This window comes from Aureobasidium melanogenum (assembly GCF_000721775.1).
Source record: "Aureobasidium melanogenum CBS 110374 unplaced genomic scaffold scaffold_1, whole genome shotgun sequence".
Taxonomy (NCBI): domain Eukaryota; kingdom Fungi; phylum Ascomycota; class Dothideomycetes; order Dothideales; family Saccotheciaceae; genus Aureobasidium; species Aureobasidium melanogenum.
The window spans coordinates 443,212-462,202 of record NW_024470053.1 but is presented as its reverse complement, the minus strand read 5'-3'; the positions used below and the strand labels follow the sequence as shown (position 1 = coordinate 462,202).

General features: G+C 50.1%; 8 protein-coding genes across 8 annotated transcripts; 4 read left to right on the top strand and 4 right to left on the bottom strand.

Annotated features, from left to right (window-relative positions):
* Positions 1-228: 228 nt before the first annotated feature.
* Positions 229-930, top strand: M437DRAFT_79800 (golgi apparatus membrane protein tvp23; the record flags this gene model as incomplete). Its single annotated transcript, XM_041027246.1, has 3 exons — positions 229-313; positions 384-713; positions 779-930. The coding sequence occupies 3 exons, from the start codon at positions 229-231 to the stop codon at positions 928-930; spliced, it is 567 nt and encodes a 188-aa protein (XP_040884166.1).
* Positions 931-3,447: 2,517 nt separating this feature from the next.
* Positions 3,448-4,690, bottom strand: M437DRAFT_36388 (uncharacterized protein; the record flags this gene model as incomplete). The annotated part of the gene is made up of 2 exons (XM_041019438.1): positions 3,448-4,509; positions 4,559-4,690. 2 exons carry the CDS (start codon positions 4,688-4,690, stop codon positions 3,448-3,450), a joined length of 1,194 nt encoding a protein of 397 aa, XP_040884165.1.
* A 1,053-nt stretch (positions 4,691-5,743) lies between these two features.
* Positions 5,744-6,879, top strand: M437DRAFT_36306 (uncharacterized protein; the record flags this gene model as incomplete). Its single annotated transcript, XM_041019420.1, has 2 exons — positions 5,744-6,278; positions 6,329-6,879. The coding sequence occupies 2 exons, from the start codon at positions 5,744-5,746 to the stop codon at positions 6,877-6,879; spliced, it is 1,086 nt and encodes a 361-aa protein (XP_040884164.1).
* Positions 6,880-6,968: 89 nt separating this feature from the next.
* On the bottom strand, positions 6,969-10,321 carry M437DRAFT_79797 (putative alpha-mannosidase I; the record flags this gene model as incomplete). Its single annotated transcript, XM_041027245.1, has 3 exons — positions 6,969-8,327; positions 8,375-10,142; positions 10,194-10,321. The coding sequence occupies 3 exons, from the start codon at positions 10,319-10,321 to the stop codon at positions 6,969-6,971; spliced, it is 3,255 nt and encodes a 1,084-aa protein (XP_040884163.1).
* A 506-nt stretch (positions 10,322-10,827) lies between these two features.
* Positions 10,828-11,667, top strand: M437DRAFT_38157 (SNase-domain-containing protein; the record flags this gene model as incomplete). Its single annotated transcript, XM_041019783.1, has 1 exon — positions 10,828-11,667. One exon carries the CDS (start codon positions 10,828-10,830, stop codon positions 11,665-11,667), a length of 840 nt encoding a protein of 279 aa, XP_040884162.1.
* A 1,181-nt stretch (positions 11,668-12,848) lies between these two features.
* M437DRAFT_79795 (DUF1446-domain-containing protein) lies at positions 12,849-15,137 on the top strand (the record flags this gene model as incomplete). The annotated part of the gene is made up of 8 exons (XM_041027244.1): positions 12,849-12,921; positions 12,978-13,073; positions 13,129-13,286; positions 13,344-13,699; positions 13,751-14,020; positions 14,076-14,282; positions 14,341-14,480; positions 14,539-15,137. 8 exons carry the CDS (start codon positions 12,849-12,851, stop codon positions 15,135-15,137), a joined length of 1,899 nt encoding a protein of 632 aa, XP_040884161.1.
* Positions 15,138-15,509: 372 nt separating this feature from the next.
* M437DRAFT_79794 (uncharacterized protein) lies at positions 15,510-16,538 on the bottom strand (the record flags this gene model as incomplete). The annotated part of the gene is made up of 1 exon (XM_041027243.1): positions 15,510-16,538. One exon carries the CDS (start codon positions 16,536-16,538, stop codon positions 15,510-15,512), a length of 1,029 nt encoding a protein of 342 aa, XP_040884160.1.
* Positions 16,539-17,020: 482 nt separating this feature from the next.
* On the bottom strand, positions 17,021-18,929 carry M437DRAFT_15532 (SAM domain-containing protein; the record flags this gene model as incomplete). The annotated part of the gene is made up of 3 exons (XM_041018817.1): positions 17,021-17,065; positions 17,129-18,369; positions 18,428-18,929. Coding segments are annotated over 3 exons (1,788 nt in total), but the record flags the coding sequence as incomplete, so codon positions are not given.
* Positions 18,930-18,991: the final 62 nt, after the last annotated feature.

Here is an 18,991-nt window from a genome sequence, read left to right as displayed (position 1 = left end):
GGGCTCGCTATGGCCGAGGGACGCAATCGGCATGGCGGAGGAAGCTCTCCCCACATTTTGTCAAACTCGCCGACGTGCATGACGAGCCAATGGGACGACATCAGCCTCCTGAACACGAGTCAACAAGCAACGACGCGTCCCTTTGCCTAGAGCTGGCTGGATAGCAGCTGCCTCTTAATATCTCCGTGTCGCAAACCACCTCACTCTACCAACACTTTTCCAATCGCCATGGACAACCCGCAACCAGGCTCGCTGAGCTGGCGACTAAGTTCGCATCCCATCACTCTGCTCTGCTTCCTCGGTTTCCGCCTGTGTAAGCTCCCCAACTCCAGCACCCCTACCTACAAAGTCCACGAAGCCTAATGTCTATTCCCTCAAAACAGCAAGTCTCCTGACCTACCTCTTCGGCCTCTACTTCAGCGAAAACTATGTCCTCATCTTCATCATTACGATCATCCTCCTGGCCATGGATTTCTACTATCTCAAAAACATTGCTGGCAGAAGATTGGTTGGTCTGCGCTGGTGGAACGAAGTCAATGCCCAGTCTGGTGATGGTAACTGGGTCTTTGAGTCTGCCGATCCGGATAGCAGACAGATCAATGCTACGGACAAGAGGTTCTTCTGGCTGGCGCTGTACTCACAGCCTGTTAGCTGGGTAGCGCTTGGTATTGTCGCCATCTTCAGATTGCACTTTATCTGGCTTAGTCTGGTTGGTATGTCGCCTGATATTATATATTGGCTCGGCTTATGGTACGGCTTGCTAACAATCGACTGCTAGTCATCGCCATCGTCCTTGCCGTCACCAACACCCTTGCCTTCTCTCGCTGCGACAAGTTCAGCCAGGCCACGAATATTGCAACTGGTGCCTTCTCTGCTAGCGGTCTTGCGAGCAATATCGGCGGTGCCATGATTGGCCGTTTCTTCAGATAGACAAAGTTGGGTTCAAAATATATTTCCTTCTTGGTTGCATTTGTATTGCATGATTGTTGTTCTGCATATGTATCCCCCCTGTGTTTTTGTCCCAAGCATGCAGGAAAATGCAAAAAGCTTCTTTGTCTTGATTGCTTGTCTCTTTTTCCTTTATGTGTGTACTTGTGCTGTAGCCCCTTGTCGCTGTCGCCATGTGTCATTCTTGTAGTTCTATGTCTCTTTTGTGCATAGCCTTCCTCCTTCCTCATACTCTTGCCATACACGTCGTTGACTGTCCATATCTCTTGTAGATATACTCGCTTTGACAGGATGCATGGCTGAAGAAAAGCAGACACGCTCCATCGTAGTTGCCTCCTTTAAACAAGCAACATGGAGTGCTGACCGTCGGTCGCTGGAAGACTCGCCAGAGGGCAGAGCGAAAAGCACTGCTTTGACCCAGGATGCTATTGCTGGCAAGCAACGAGTATCGCCATGGATCTCGAAGGTCGTCGATGCTTGAGACCATCACTCAGTGTCTACAGAGCTAGTCGCCGTACGATGCTACCAGGCATGAGACTTTGTACAGTGCGAAGGCAGTCGATAGACGGAGGTCTATAGCCTTACGAAAGGTCGCGCAGGTGAAGTAGGAGGTCTCGAGGGCGCTAGTAGGTACTCGTCAGGGGTAGTTGTGACCACGAGCTGTTGACAGCGTGGGCTCCATCGCATCGCAGAGGTCTTGACGACGGTGGGAGCGGGCCACGAAGATCGAAACGATGCAAAGCAGGTGGACGACCTGGAGATCTCCTCTGGCTACTCAAGCAGGAGAGACTGGACACGACAACGACGACGACGAGAGTGACGAGGACGACAACGACAACGACGACAGCAACAAGTGAAGCGACGATGCAAGTAATACGGTTGCTTCGGTGAACCACTCGTAGAAGGCACGATCGAAGGCAAGCACGATAAACGACAACGCTGGATGCGGACGGCGGACTTGATCGACGAGAGCTTGAGCACGCAGAGATAAAGGACTCGTTCTGAATCGATTGCGAGGACTATACAGTAACAGGACGATGACTGACGATGGCGATGAGTCGAGAATATTGCATACATACGAAGACTCAGGGGCAAAGCGACGCCGCCACCACGACAGCACGACGGCATTGCGGAAGCATCGCCTATATCACGAAACACAACAAAACAAGCTATCTTCTACAAGTCCCAGCACCAAGGCCAGCAACTCATCGAAGAAAAAAAAAAGGTGGTAGCTCATGGCATACCGTGAACCCATAGGTTCATCAAGATGGTAGTCTCTCGACATACCATCAGCTTATGGAATCGAACCACAGCTCAAGTCCCTATACATCAACTCAGATCAGCGCAAACAATCATCAATAAAAGCAAAGAGTGACATGAGGCGAATAGGGGGGTTGCTCTACCGTTTCCCACCAAGCTCAGGACCAGATCAGTCCTCCCAGGCCAGACACGTCTCTTTGGCAAGTTTACAAAGGCCAAGTAGCGAGACTTTCTCATGTTCTTGGGTCTGGCCAGAAGGGCTCCTCTCTCGGCAAGTTTACAAAGGCCTCAAACAAGAGTGTGCGAAGTCTTATTAGGCCCCAGGAGTCCCGCAAGTCCCTTTGCCGGAAGGGCAGAGGTGTAATTGTCGAAGTGCAGCCGAGGAAAGGGTGATACATACCAACTTGTGTGGAAACGCCCGGTGCGTTGGTCGTGTGTTGTGTTGTGGTGAGGAAGAGAAAGGAAGAAGTGTTTAGGAGGGAAGTCTTTATAGTCAAGGCAGCTTACTAACATGGACCACGGACACTCGGTATAGGGATCACGGCCAATAGGGATGCGCAACGAAACTCCCTCACACCACAAACACCATCACCTATCCCAATAACCTACGCTAGCGACCCTACCAATGAATTTTGAGAATGCGAGGCACCAGCTCGTGAATGCGAAAGTGACGACACACTTACGAGAAACGATATTTCAGCTCCGCGCGTATACCACACGTGCAAACACGAACCTCGCTTCGACAGGAGTCTCGACTGAACCCAATGGGAAACATTACAGGAAGATTGTGTACATGGTCGTATCATATCAAAGTCCAATAGATCATGGAGAAGGGTGACGATAACAAATACTCTGGCTGGCTTAGGGGCCATTCAGTTGAGTCTCCGGGCATGGTGGTCGTGCTATTGAGCATGGGAAGCGCTTGTAGCTCGGCCTGATTAGATCTTGGTGTTGTGTATCGCGAATCCTAACCATACACTCAGTGGTACCTGTCGAGAGCATCCATCGTTCAGTCATGAGAACAACAACAGGAAAATGTCGTTTCCTGTCAAGCGACCGAAGTCTCGATATAATATGTTCAGGGGTAACATGCATGATAGAGCAACTGACGTTTTCGAGCATCAAGGCCGCTCTAATGACATTATTAGCACATTCTGATCACACCTCTACAGTAATGAACGACAAGCCAGCATATAGATGAACGTTGCTTCGTTATAAAATGACAAACATTGTGTATCGCTATACATTCGTAAAAGTCTTCGTAATCTCTGATGACCCCTTGATACCGTCTTCCTCATCATCACTAATATCATCGATGATCAGCGTCAGCCTAGCTGGTGCAGCCGACGACGCAGGTGACCCAAATGCACGATCCCAAGAGTCGCGATCAGTCTTATATGCGGGTGTTGGCGACCCAAATGTGCGATCCCAAGAATCGCGTTCAGTTTTGGGCTTGGGTGTCGGCAGCGCGAATGGTTCTTCTTCAAGATCAGGATGTTCTTTCACAGTCTGTAATGAGCTTCGAGGATCTTTGATAGTCTGTAATGAGCTTCGAGGATTTACAGCAAGCTTTTGCGGACCGATAACAGGTGAGAGTTTGATGAAGTCGTTAATACCTTCCTCAAGGTACGAATCGACAACGACAGCATTTGATCTGACATTGTTGCTGTTTATTCGAGCCAACATGCTTGGTAATTTGGTGGAGTTTGTCATCGACGTCGCGATGATGCCGAAAGCCATCTCGGCCACAATGCACGCGATGATATCGTAATTGGTCGGATCGAAATCCTTGAGGGTTTTAAAGGTACCAGACCCCACTATGCGGAAAGTAGCAGCCAGACCACCCAATATTCCCACAAGGGTGATGATTGAGACGGAAGCCTTGACTTTGAGGCTAAGCCGAGATGTCCAGATGACGACAGCAGGAAGCAGAACGTAGACCCAGGTCACCAACGCATTGAATATCGATCCAGCCAACCACCATCTCAACATGTTTGAGTAGTGCTTGCATTGTCGGAGACTCGTCTTGCGGGCTATGTCACCGGGCGCCCCACAGAAGAAGAAGAGATCGAGGAATATCCTGATGACCGCGTATACGTAGAAGGAAAGCGTCATGTTGGTGATGAGCAGACGCTGCCATCTCTCTGCAAAGCATCTGTTCAAAGAAAGCGCGAAGGACGTCTTGACGCAGACCGACGTCAACAACGAGAGTTGGTATGAGGTGATGAACATGTAGGTTACCACATCCGAAGTGGCGTTGATCATGACCAGCACGCAACTACACTGGCCGCTGAACAAAATCTGTATGTACGGTGAGTCCAAGCCACTCTGGCACGAACAGTGGACCTACCACTCCCAACATCAAGATCCAATCATCCCAACGCACACGACCGATCATGAATATCTTGACGCCATACCGCACAAGAACCGAAACCCATGAGAGTACGAGACAACAGATGACCAGAGCAAGCAGATTAACCATATTTCAGGCCTCAAAAGGCGTCGACGCCTATCCAATCGAAGATATCAAGGCGTCGACAGGGTCCTTGAGGGGTATCGTAGTGTCAATTCGATAGAAAAGAAGCTTAGGTTGGAAGGCGCCACTATACATACCCTGCTGTGGTTTTGATCATCTTGAACAAGCATCTGGCCCGAATCATTTAGGACCTGTGCGGAAGCGTTGTTTAGTTGGACGTTAGTACCATAAGAGGTTCAACTGCCGCGCCGAAGGATCTCAGAATTGCCAACGGCTGAGCCTCGTGGAGATTCACTCAAGGTTGCAAGTCGGACAGCAGAGAGAACAGTGAGAACGCTTTCATGTTGCATGAAGGCATCTATGTAGCCGCTGAATTGTTGTATATTGGCGTAGCGCTGTCTTCTCGTTCGAATGATAATAGTTGGTGGAGATAATGGTGAAGTAGACGTCGCAGGTGGAACAAGGGTCGGCAACTTGGACCTCACCATCAAGTCATCAAACGTTCAAGCTATTGGAATCGGACCCCCGGCGTCTCGGCTGCACCAACGTCTGAATATGCTCATCATTCCAGAAGGCCATGCTGCGAGTGGGACGTCAGAACAAGTTGCGGAGAGACGTCCTCTTGACTCGCTTCGGTACGGCAAACGAGGCCGGCCAAACTGGGAAGCCCATTTTGCACGACGTTGAGTCGACTCGTCCAGTATTTCCCCGGTAAAAGAAGTCTTTCGCAGAAACGATTAAGCGAACAACAATCAAATAACTTGATTATCCAGCACGGCCGTGTATCAGTTGACTTTGGACGATGCTTGTCATGATTTGCTGGTGTGCGTCCAATTGTTGTTGTGTGTTTTGGTCTTGCAAGACAGAAAAGAGGCTCTCCGCGTCGGTCGACAATGCCTGAGACGGAAGGTGTGATTGCACGTCATCGGTCCCCGACTTATCAATCAGCAAGTACAACATCGATGACTTGACTCAAACTATACCATACAACCTCGACAATTCCTTCACGGATCTGCAAGCGATTCATCAACCGTCACTATTGCGAATAAAAACATTACCATGGGAGGTGGCGAACACAAAGAGGCCGTCGTGGTCACACTGCCCATGCAGAAGCCAGACGCCGCTATCGAAAGACTCCAAAACAAGTTCCCTCATCTCAAGATAACCTATCGCAATGTATCCTGGACCAAAGATCGTGCGCAGATAGAAGCAGAAGTCCCCAAGGAGATTTGGAGAGAAGCAACCGTGTTGTTGACATTGTTCGCTTTACCACCTAAACCAGAGGATGCTCCCTTGCTAGACTTTATCCAGCTCTTCTCTGCCGGGTCAAACCAGCTTTCCACTCATCCCATCTACACAGATACCGACATTCCTATCGCGACCGCGTCCGGTGTGCATGGACCGCAAATTGCCGAGTGGGTTGTCATGACCCATCTCATTCACACTCACAAGTACAACCAGCTCTACGAAGCTCAGAAGGAGCACAAATGGGCCAAGGAAAACTATCGTGTCAGGGACTCTGTCGGCATGCGTGTCGGCGTGCTCGGCTATGGAAGCATCGGGCGTCAGGTTGGCAGAGTCGCCAAAGCCATGGGTGAGTTGATTCTGTATCCGCACTACTGCAAAACTAATGAACCTGTAAAGGCATGGATGTCATCGCATTCACAGCATCGCCAAAGGACACACCAGAGAAGAAGAAAGACGTCGGCTACATCGTTCCTGGAACCGGTGACCCAAATGGCGAGATCCCTTCGGCTTGGTATTCTGGTCTCGACAAGGACTCTTTGCACAACTTCCTCAAACAAGATATTGATCTTTTGCTCGTCTCCGTACCACTCACCAATCAGACGACTCATTTCTTGTCGACAGAGGAATTCAAGATCCTTAGTAAAGATGGCAAGAAACCCGCCTTTATTGCTAATATCGCGAGGGGACCCATTATCGACCAGCCTGCATTGATCAAAGCCTTGAAGGACGAAACTTTGGCTGGAGCGTCTCTTGATGTTACAGATCCCGAACCTCTTCCCTCAGACAACGAGCTGTGGGGCTTGGATAATGTCATTGTCACACCTCACATCAGCGGCAATGGCGAGGCATATGTCGACCGTGCTTTCCAGATCCTTGAGTTGCAGCTGGAGCACAAACAGAAAGGCGAAGACTTCATCAACGTCGTAAACAGAAAGAGGGGGTATTAATTAGGCACTGCGTAATAGGTCTTACGAAGTCATTGCTATCTAGAATATATCGCAACAACTCATGACGGTCCCACCTCATCTTCATTTACTCATTGCAACAAGAGCCTGTATGTAGCCACCTCGAAAGCCCTCAGCTCAATGTCAAAGGCACCCTTGGAAAGATGCACTTCTTCAATGTCATCCTCCAGGACATTGCACTTCCAGACTTTGGCAATGGGCACCTTGCCAACCTCAATTGAACCACGGCACCTTCCTCCCAGACTGTCGTACACGCGAACAATGACATTCCTGCCCTTGCGCTTGGGAAGATCACCACGGCTGACATCCTCGTCATCCTCGCCACGCTTGATGGTATCGAGGACCAAGCCTTCATCGCTATCCTTGGACAACTTGAACGAGCTCATTAAGCCCTTGACGTCTGACACGTTGGGGTGTGAGTGCACTGCCATGGGGTTGTTGAACTCGAATCCTGCACGAACAGTGCGGTGATCGAGAGGACCCTTGTGAGGGAGGATTGCCCAACGAATCTTGTGCTTACCCATGTCGGCATGAGCATCAGGAGCCTTGGGTGCACGTAGTAGAGAAAGACGCATCAAGCTGCCGCAGGTTGCGAATCCGTATTTCGAGTCGTTGAGGATACTGACACCGTAACCATTCTCCGAGAGATCAGCCCATTTGTGGCAGCATACTTCGAATTTGGCCATGTCCCATGTAGTGTTGTAATGTGTGGGACGTCGAACAATACCATATTGAGTCTCGTAAGAAGCCTCGGTGTTAGTGATTGTGGTTGGGAATTCGACCTTCAAGAACTTCATGTCCTCGTGCCAATCGACTTCTGCTTCTGTCTCGATGTACGAATGACCTCCTACGGGCGTAGAAGAGAGCGAAATGGTCATTGTGATAGACGACTTCTCAGAGATCTTTGTCGTTGTCGTGACTGCAACACGATGAGGAGTATTCTCGCTAATGACTGAAGAGCTTGTTGCGTGAAGCTCCTTCCTCGAGTTGAGATGGAAGACCTCAACGTCCCATGCCTGCCAGTAAAGAGGCTTGTCATCAAAGATGACCAGTTGGTTCGCCTTCTGGCCCTTGGGAACTACCTCTCGGCGTGCTTGTTTATCATAAAGCATGGTGATGACACCGCGGGAGATCTCAACAAAATATTGACTGTTCGTCAAATGGAAAACGTCGTCTCCCTTGTCTTTAATCTCCACAGAAGCAGACATTTGACTCATGTCCGTTACGGAATTGATACCAGTTCCACCTTGGAGCAGACCATAACTACTCGTCTGGTCGGGAGACGGCAGAGCGCTTACTTCGTTACGATTCCATCCGAGGGTGTTTAGTGCGACAAGTTCGTTATCGTGGCACAATTTATCGTCGAACCCGAGAGCATGAAGAGCTTCGGTCAAGAGCTTCTTGCCAGTCTTGAAAACCTTCGCGTAAAGCTTCAAATCGTTAATTAAGGGCCACTTGGTATGTATGTATGACTTACCTCGTCAGAGTCATCGTAACACATTTCAATGCAGCTTCCAGGCAAGCAGTCGTGGAACTGACATAGCAGAACATTCTCCCACATGTCGTCGATGTCTTCTTTGGGGTATTTATACTTCTTGCCATTGTTCGCGACGACGTCCTGTATACTGGCCAAAGTTGCGAGGTATTCAATGTCATGAAGCATGATCTCGGCCTTGCGGTTGTTACGCTTGTTGTTGGCCTGGGTCGTGTACGTGCCTCGGTGGAGTTCGAAGTAGAGTTCACCATACCAAGTCACAAGGTCAAGTCCTTCTTCGACTCTCTTCTCAAGGCGAGCAAAGAAATCATCGACCGAGTCGCCCATTTTGACACGAGGCAAGAGACCGACCTTGTCGCTCATGCCACGGCATCTTCGAAGCTTCTCGATATGCTGCCAGGTAGGACCACCACCACCATCTCCCTTTCCGAATGCAAGGAGCGAAGTTGGATCCTGATCCATGGATTTGTGTTGGGTGATACTGCGTCTCACATCACCGAAGTTGGCTTCGGCAGTGTATGTTTCAGCAGGTGTCATGTGGCAGACAACCTGACTTCCGTCAAGCGCGACCCAGTTGAAGGTAGTGTGCGGGAAATTGTTAATGTTGTTCCAGCTGAGTTTCTGAGTGAAGAATCTCGTCATACCAGCAAGACGGCAGATCTGAGGTAGTTGGGTTGAGTAACCAAAAGTATCGGGTAGCCAGAAGGTAGTGCATCTTGACCCGAATCGGCTCTCGAAATAGCGTTGACCATAGATGAACTGGCGGACCAATGACTCTCCACTGGGCATGTTTGTATCATGCTCGACCCAAGATCCACCAATCGGCTGGAATGTACCTTCTTTGACCTTGCTCTTGACACGATCGAAGACAGAGGGGTACAACTGCTCTAACCACTTGAATTGCTGGGCTTGTGAAGCGACGAAACGATGCTCTGGGTATCGTTCCAACAGGTTACATTGGTTAGACCATGAGCGGGCGACCTTGCGCTTCGTCTCTGCCCAAGGCCAAAGCCAGCAAGTATCGATATGACAGTTGCCGATAGCAGTAATCAAAGCAGGCTCGTCTGAGTCGTAGAGTTTGGAGGAATCGACATCACCAATGTACTTCTTTGCAATCTTTCTGCATTCTGTGATCGACTCATTGCTTCCATTGGCAGCGATGAAAGTATCCATGATAGCATTGCAGACTTGAAGAGCTTCGTGCTCCTCCCAGGAATCTTGTGGGAACTCCCTAGCGGCATCTCCAATGATCCAGAAGTCGATAAACAGAGCTCTTGCTTCAAGGTTGATAGCTACAATATCGGCTTTCTGCAACTGGAAGTACCTGTCCGGACGAGGTGGTTGGATGCTGTCTCCGCCAGGCGCGTTTCCGAACATGCCGTTGCAAGCCATCTCGATGTAGAAGACATGTTCCTTGCCGTCACGGAACGACTTGGGGAGGATCCACTCGACACGCTCGCCTCCTCCGGTAAGACCTTGTAATGGTTCTCCCTTCTCGTTCCAGATGAGGCCCTCATTGTTTGCGTCCCAGTGAAGTTCCAGGTGCTCCTCATCGGCTAGAGAGGATGGAACGGTAAGACGGACGCGGAACCAGTGAGTCGACCAACTGGGGCCAAAAGACTCGCCAACATGAGCAGGACGGAAGTCGTGCGAGGTTGCATCTTTGAATGTGGGACGAGAGAGGTCAGGAGGAGAATAGACCTCGAGCTTGATGTGAGGATGGCCCGATGCACGTTTGGGCTCGATTTTACTGGCTATGTATCAGCATTTTGGTGTAAGGCCGTCTAGAGAAGGTTCATACGGTAGCAAGCCTTGGTTTCTGTACTGGCCATTGTCTGTGAATTGCCTCAGTCTATCGGTATAGAGGTTGTGGATCTGCTTGCCGACAGGCTTCGCAGCCATTCGTGGATAAGACGAAGCTGATGCCATGGTGGGATGAGAGCCGCCGCCCATTGTGAGGTGAATTTTCGGAAGCTACAAAGATGGACGATAAGACAGGAAGGAGCTCGAGGTGCTGGGAGCAGGATTCAGGTACAGCAGCTGCAACTGGCCATGCACCTGCACTTGCACCATCGATCGTCGCTCAATGCGGGGATCTCCCTCGTCACGCGTAATCGTCCCTGAATTGAGCCGCTATCTCCGGTTTTGCCTCTTGCCTGATCACGGCTACTACCTCCTCGCAGAAACCACGACACGTGTGGACCACCGATTGTATTATGCCGTCTTCTGCTGTTCTGTTGACCTGCATCTCTGCACAACATGACAGAAAAGAAGTCGCTCCCTCTACGCGCCCACCTTAGTGGTTGCCTACCTAATGGAGCACTAGCGTGAAGCTCGGATGCCAGCACGCCCTTCACATGCAAACTCCACATTTCATTCAAGTCTCCAAAAGCCTGTTGCTGTTTCCAAACCAAAACACAAAAAATTGCTCCGCCATGCAGTGGCCAGACTGGCTGAAGTGGAAAGACTCCGACAAGGAAAAGAAGAAACCCATCACCTGGTCCGACTCGCTCAATGCCACAGACTGGTCACAATACTCCTCACCTCGCACCATCCTGCCCACTGCTATCTTGACCTTCTCCACTCTCGCCCTGATCCGCATCTACCGCAGACACCTCCGCCGCGTACCTGAAGCCCAATACATCACACCTTCGTACTTTCACAAACGCAGTCTCTACGGCTATGTTACTCGTGTCGGCGACGGCGACAATTTCCGCCTGTTTCACACTCCTGGAGGCCGTCTCATGGGATGGGGTTGGCTGCCCTCAAGAAAAATCCAAGATTGGACACTTAAAGAATTCAAGGACAAAACTGTCCACGTTCGTATAGCAGGTGTTGATGCCCCTGAGACTGCTCATTTTGGCAACAAAGAACAACCTTTCGGAAAAGAAGCCTTAGAGTGGCTGAGGACTTTATTGCACAAGCGCTATGTCAGGGCATACATCTACAGACTCGATCAGTACCAAAGAGTCGTTGCCAGTGTATCATATTGGAAATGGGGCTTCTGGAAAACAGATGTTGGTCTCGAGATGATCAAGAATGGCATGGCTACTGTCTACGAAGCAAAATTTGGCAGTGAGTTCGGCAACAAAGAAGCAAAATATCGCAGAGCCATGGAAAAGGCTCAGAAAAATCAGGTTGGCATGTGGAAGCATACCCAGCCCAGCTTCATTGGCAAATTGATGGGCCAGAAAGGCGAGAGATTCGAGTCACCACGAGAATACAAAACTCGCATAAGTCTTCTGGACAAGGCCGAAACTGGCCAGAAGAAATAAATCAAGCATACAGAGCCTGGCTCTTGGTTTTTGGTGTCGACCATCGATGTGTCAAGCATGCCTTTGGAATCTGGATATCAGATCTCAACTCAACAGCCACGACATACTTCGCCGATCTTGCTGAATCATCTGGGCTTTCTGGAAACAAGTCCAGAAGCGGGGTATAAACACCTTTGTTCTTGCTAAGATGCTTGCTTCTCTTTTCCTTACTACTTGGTTTTCAAAAAGAGTTAGACTGTCTGGTGAGGTTCCCAAGCGTCTCTTGACATATCTACTCTATCCGAGACAGCTTGGGGACGAATTTGGATGCTGTCTTTGTCAACAACCACCACGCTCATGTCCTTGAGCCAGTACGGCAAGTCAACACCATTGGTTCGTGTACCCACATTGTATCCGAGCTCGACCTCCTGACTAGGGAAATGGATGGCTGGGCCCTGATACTTTGTCGCTTTGCCGCCCATTGGTTTGATCGGATGTTCAGTAAAATGTCTCGGCTTGAGCAACATGCCAGCACTATTCTTGAAGACTTTGGCCGCAAATTTTAGGCAGCGCGAACGTCATGCCGTGGTAGTGACGGAGGACAAGTGATCTGTTACGCTGCCACAGCTCTTAACAGACGCCTGAAGGGTACACTCCGATGTTCTATACTGGCTGACGTCGTCTCATGCATATCTCAGGTTCGAATACGCCTAATGCAACTTGGCCCGTCAGGCCTTGCTCGTGTCATAAATTCGGACGTCGTGTGTCCGGCCACCCCTTGGGGATTATTGTGGCTGGTGAGAGACGCTGTTGCTCGACCCTTTAGCGAACCTGAGGTCAGATTATGCTTTCCCCACACCTGCTCAAGGGGTTTATGCAGCGTGTCCCTAGCACAACTCTACTTGTGCATATATTATGGCAAGTATTATGCACGAAATGCAGCATAAACTAGCTAACAGGGAAGTTGAACATCCGACAAGACGTTTCGACTCCTACATAAGCTCATGAACCTATAGGCTCGTGAAGCTTTCCATGGTGCTCCGGAACACGATGCTCGGAATCGGAAACAATGATCTGGAGCGACGAGCGATTCATTTTTGAAGGCAGGTCATGTCGTCGAGTGTACCATTTTGAATCCTCTTGTACTGTAGTAGACATATTTGAAAGAAAAAAAAATATCATTTGCGGACTTATAGCTCACGATGATTTCCAGTGGAGTGAACGGTAGCGCTCGCAGAAGAGCAGTCAGAGTTGCGAACTGTTCGGGAGCTGCAGGTGTGTTAGAATGATCCTCATAACGACGGTGACCAGATGTTCTCATGATGTACTAGGCGACCCTGGCTATCAGATGCTCAGACAAGCTACACAAGGACCTGTCGACTTCATCACTGGCGACTACCTGGCGGAGGTCAACCTCGCTGAAAATGGTAACAACAACTTCTCTAGAATATTTCAAGAGAGCAAGTGCTTACACATGCATAGCTGAGGCAATGGCTGCCGGCAAGCACAAGGGCTACGCCGAGACTGCTTGGGACGGCATCAACCAAAGTGCTGAGGTTCTCGCCGAGAAAGACATCAAGGTAATACTCAATGGCGGTGCACTCAATCCTAAAGGATTGGCTCTGAGAGTAGCAGATATGGTAGGTATATGTTTTGTCTCAATACGATGCACTCTATAGGCTGACATGGTTCCACAGCTCAAGACTAGGAACATCAACCTTTCGGTCGCTTATGTTGAAGGAGACAATCTCTTGACAGAGGTCAAGAGTCAAGTCGAAGCTGGCAGGCTTCCTGTGCATCTGGATAGTGCCAACTCGAATGTCATTCTTCATGACCACGTCGATGATCTGATCAAGCCAGAGCGTGCAGTTGTCTCCGCAAACGCCTACCTCGGTGCTCGCGCAGTCGTAAAGGCTCTCGAGAAGGGTGCCGACATCGTCATCTGTGGACGCGTTGCAGATGCCAGTCCTGTGATAGGAGCTGCATGGTGGTGGCATGGCTGGAAAGACACCGACTACGACCAACTTGCCGGTGCTCTCGTTGGTGGTCATCTGTACGACCTTCTACTCATAACATCTTTGACCAAACACTAACAGCAATCCAGAATTGAGTGTAGTGGTTACATGACTGGAGCCAACTTCGCTGGCTTCGACGAATACCCTCTGGAATCCCTCATCGACCTGCCATTCGGCATTTGCGAGATCGAAGCCGATGGTACTGTAGTTGCGACAAAGCACGACAACACCAAGGGTATGGTCAATGCAGATACTATCAAGGCACAATTCCTGTACGAGTTGCAAGGAGACATCTATCTCAACCCAGATGTCAAGGCCTATCTCCATGACATTCGTGTTGAGGATATTGGCAAAGACCGGTACGTGCACTCAAGGACACTGACTCAACTCTGGTTTGACTGAACATCTCTCTAGCGTACTCGTGACAGGAGTGAAGGGAGCTCCTCCACCTCCTACTACGAAGTTGGCTGTATTCTACAGAGGCGGCTTCGAGGCACAACTTCTTTTCAATGCAGCTGGCTACGCAACCGATCACAAATTTGCGTTGTTCAAACAACAGTTTGAATGGAACTTGAAGAGAGTTGGTGTCTACGATCAATTCGACACTCTTGAATTCCAGCAGTAAGTTGATATGAATCCATGGCGAGCTTCCAAAAACATAACCTCACCTTCGATGTAGCATTGGTCGACCTGCACAGAACCCTCAGACGCAATTCGCCAGCACCACTTACTTCCGACTCATTGCACAAGGACCCAAGCAGGAGGCTTTTGGAAGATTACTTCTGGCTTTCAGGGACTTTGGTATGCAGCATTACTCAGGTAAGATCTCTCCAGTGGTGTAGCTTGGTGTTTATGTATAAGCTCACAATCACACTAGGCATGCACTGCTCTCTCGACTTCCGCACTGCCATGCCGAGACCATACCTTGCCTACTACCCCGCCATAGTCAACCAAGACGGCATCAAGGAGACAGCCACTATACTCGACGCATCAGGCAACATAATAGAGACTATCGATGCAGGCCACCCATCACGCTACGAAGACCTCGAGCAGCGTCAAAACTACGAAACCACTTCACCCATCAACATCAGCACTCTTGGAGCAACACGCACCGTCCGTCTCGGTGACGTTGCTCTCGGCCGTTCCGGCGACAAAGGCGCAAACATCAACATCGGTCTCTTCGTTCGCGATCCTAAAGCCTGGGACTGGTTCCGCAGCTACCTGACCAATGCCAGGATGAAACAATTGATCGGCGGTGATTGGAAGGAAGACAAGTATTTCCTCGAGCGTGTCGAGATGCCTCATATCCTTGCTGTCCACTTTGTCGTGTATGGTATTTTGGGAAGAGGTGTGAGTTCAGCGGTGAACCTGGATAACTTGGGCAAAGGCTTTGCCGATTATATCAGAGACAAGGAGGTTGAGGTGCCAGAGCAGATTCTGGCGAGCATTGGGCCTAAGCCTACTTTGCCTCTTTGAGTATGGAGTGGGTCACGAATGGCTGTTTTTTTCTTTTTTTCTGGAGTTGAGCAGTATCATTCTTGAGTGGTTACATCAGGGGTGAAATAGGAGTTTGACGTATATGCATGTAACGACACAACAATTCTCAACTGAAAAATGGTTTGCTGGAAGGCAACAAGCACAATCGCTCCTGCTTGAGATTTACAGAACACAAGACTGATCGCATAGGAAAGTAGAAAACTATAGAGGTGAGATGGAAAGAAAGATATGATTCTCGCACACATAAATAAAGACAAATGATCCAAAAACTTCCGACGCAATGCTACTCAGATCAAAGCACTAAGATGAACCAGCATCCGGTAAAGACCACAAAAATGAGACACGTTGATTTTAGTTGTCCGTCACAGTCTCATTCGAGAAGATCGAGATGCTGTTGAAGAGCCAATACGCAGTCTCAAAGGCTTTGGGGTTGATTTGGACATATTCAGCACAAGTAGCAATGCCCGTCTTTGAAGCGCAGCCATCACTCTCCCATGTATTGCCAGCCCAGTCTCCACAAAAGTCAGTGTTGATGACGAGTTGAAGGTCCTTGAGATGACTGTCAAAGTTACAACCATTGCCAGAGAAGACAGCCTGAGGTTTGGAGGTCCAAGTTGAAGGGTCAGGAGTGTTTGCTTTGATGTCGTTCGGAATGTAATCACGAGGGAAGAAATAGATGCTGACACCGGCAGACGTCCAGAGCATGGCGTAGACACCGCCTCCCTGAGAGTTGAAGATATTGCCGGCAGTAGAGTGAACACAGCTCTGATTGCCAACTGTGAAGGTCTCATTTGACGGGGCGCGAATCCCACACCCAGCGTTCTTGCTCTGAGTTGGAGCATTAACGTCACAGTCAGGCGTCATGAGAGTGCCGGAGAAGAGGTCAGATTCACCACTGCTAATGTTGCCAGTGATTGCGCAGTCTGCTGAAGTGTGTAGGGTGGCTGTGTTGTAGTCGTGACCATTGACCTGCTCCACGATATCTATTTCGCCATTCAGAGGCCAGTTGGAACCAGTCAACCAGAGAGCCGGCCACACACCACAACCGCTAGGCATGTGCTTGATATCAGCGAGCACAAGAGCGTGATTGTAAGACTGTTTTCCAGTGAGACGAACAGATGGGCGATTGGCGGTGATTGTTGTATGGTCGACACCAATATAAGCAGATGGGGCGGAACCATCGTTATTGAGGACGACGCCGATCAACTTCGCGGGCGCGGCAATCAATCTTGAGGTGTAATTGACAGACCCATGAGTCGGATCGGAACCATCATCAAAATCAAAGCCATCAAAGAACGTTGGACCGCTGTGCTGCTCAACGAGTTGATATGCAGTTGCGGTTGCAGCCAGAGCTGCAATGGAAAGTTTGAACAAAGACATGATAGATATCTTGTGTTGTCGATTTTTGTTAATGTTGTTGGTGTTCTAAGAGATGGAGTGAGAGGGTGGTTGCTTGGGATAAATAGATAAAGGCAAACTTGAAAGAAGGACAATGGCCACAAGCCTGGAATAAAGAGAAACAGCTGGACTGCTCGAGTCAATAAAAGCAAGACACAATTGCACAAAGCAAGTTCCATCACCGTACAAAGGTAAAGAGTGGTTGGCTGAGATGGTAGACAATGAACGTATTCTGAAACATAATTCGTTTTGACTTTTTGCATTATTAGGCGCCTATAGTGAGATGGCGAGTATCTGGTTACGCATTTTGAGTGTGAATTTGAAAAGAACAAAGAACCTTCCTGGAAACCCCTCCTCCAACAGAGGGCTCTTACATCTGACGCAGCGCGCAGAAAGGTATGATGGCATAGCCATGGTCATAATCAGGAATCCAGTGAGCATTAATTTCCGGGATTAGTCGTCTACTACAGCTTGCCTTCAGCTTGGGCTTCTCTGACTGTCTCAAAGACCTAACAACAATTAGTAAATCTTATATGAACAATAAAAATGTTTGTGAACACTCGGGTTCATACCTTGAGGAGCTTTCGTCTAGCACCAAGAGCATTCACACCCTTCTTGTCGAGAGCATCATCATCAAGCTGGACAAGGTCTTGCCAACGCATGTCCTTGAGTTGATCTGTGTACTTGTGCAGTCTCAGACTACGCAGCCAGCTGGGAATGTCACTCAAGAGCTGGAGATCGGTTGGGTCCTCTGGAGGCTTGGAGCTGCCGCGTCTACCACGAGGTGATCTGCCACGAGCTTCAGAGTGGTCAGAAAGATAACCTTCGTGACCACCCATGCCGAAGTTGCCCATGTTAAGAGCGCCCATGTTCGCGTTAAGTAAACCGGCATCGTACGTGGACAGAAAACCGTTGTTTTGAGTCATAGGAAGATGGTTCATGTTAGAACCAGGAGGACCAGAGATGGCAATACCTGGAGAGCTTGGACGAGAGCGGCCACCCTGCTGAAGGGCAGCGAGCTGCTGAGCTTGCAGAGCGGCAGCCTGTTGAGGAGTTAGGACCTGACCGAGTTCGTTGGTCATAAGGATGTTCATGTTCTGTTGTTGCTGTTGCGGGTATTGAGGCTGACCCTCGTTGGAGCGTGCGCGGCGGAACTTCTTGACGTCGTCAAGCTGGATGCGGTTGTTGACGGTAGAGAGAGCAGCCAACTTCATGGCGGTGGCATTAGCAACCATGTCGGCGTGTGCGGCACTTTGCTGCTGTGTGTTGAAGTTGGGAAGCATGGGGGTGTTGACCATCGAAGCCCAGCTGTTGTTGGGATTGTAAGGCGAGAGAATGTTCATAGCGGGATCCTGGTTGGGTGCAGAAACGGTAGTGTTTTGCAGGTTGGTGTCACTAGACAGTTGGAAGGGGCGAGGCGAGCGCAGAGGCTGGCTGAACTGGCCCATGGGTTGTTGACCCTGGGACGAGCGGGGTCTGGTGATGGGAGGCTGGTTCTCATTACGGCTGTTGTTCCAAGGCGAGGGAGAGAGCGGCACGGGGGCATCTTTCTTGTCATCGAAGAGGAGAGAGGAGCGGTCGCCGACGCGGCTAGAGGTGGGGGTGTTGCCAGTGTGTTCCTTGAAGTCGGCCTTTTGCTTTGCGATGGCGGCGGCAGCATCAGGGAAGAGAGAGTTGATGGTGCTGGGGTCGAGGCCCGAGTTGCGCTTTGCTCCAGGGGATGGTGGGGGCTTAGCACCGAAACCGAAGGATGATCTGGTGCCTTCCATGTTGAGTCTGCTCATGGCATCGTTCAGGCGGGTGGACATGGGGTCTGGTACAGCATGATAGGTTAGCCAAAGGCACGGTGATGCATGGCGTTGCAAACATACCCTTCTCGCCAAAGTTGGCAGGAGACAGAACACCAGACATGGGATGACTCTTGGCCATCTGCTGCAGGACTTGGATGAAGAAGCGAATCTGCACCTGGGTTGTCTGCTGCAGCAAGGCGTAGAGAGCAGCAGTGCGCTCAGGTTCGCTGAGAACGCGGAACCACTGCTCGATAGCGCTGAGCTCATCCTTGAAATCTTGATCCAACGTAGCAGCAGCCATGTCCTCGAGGGTTGTCTCGTACTGGTCGATGTCGGCGATCCATTGCTGAGCGGCCTTTTCAGCAGCATCGTCCTGGCTGCCGAGCCCAACACCGCTGAAATAGACCTCGCTGGCAGGTCGGATGCCGCGTGATGCCAGAGGGGACGAGGTGGAGAAGGCGCCCATGTCGGCCGAGGCGCGCAGGTGGTGGCCGGGGTTCATGCCGCGAGAGGAGGGCGGGCGCAGAGTAGAGCTCGAGGCATCAGGCGTGCTGTTGCGGTTGCCGATGCTGTGCGAGGACGACGACATGGCGAAATTTTGTGGAAAGGAATGTGGTGGTGGCTAATAAGAAATATTAACTGACG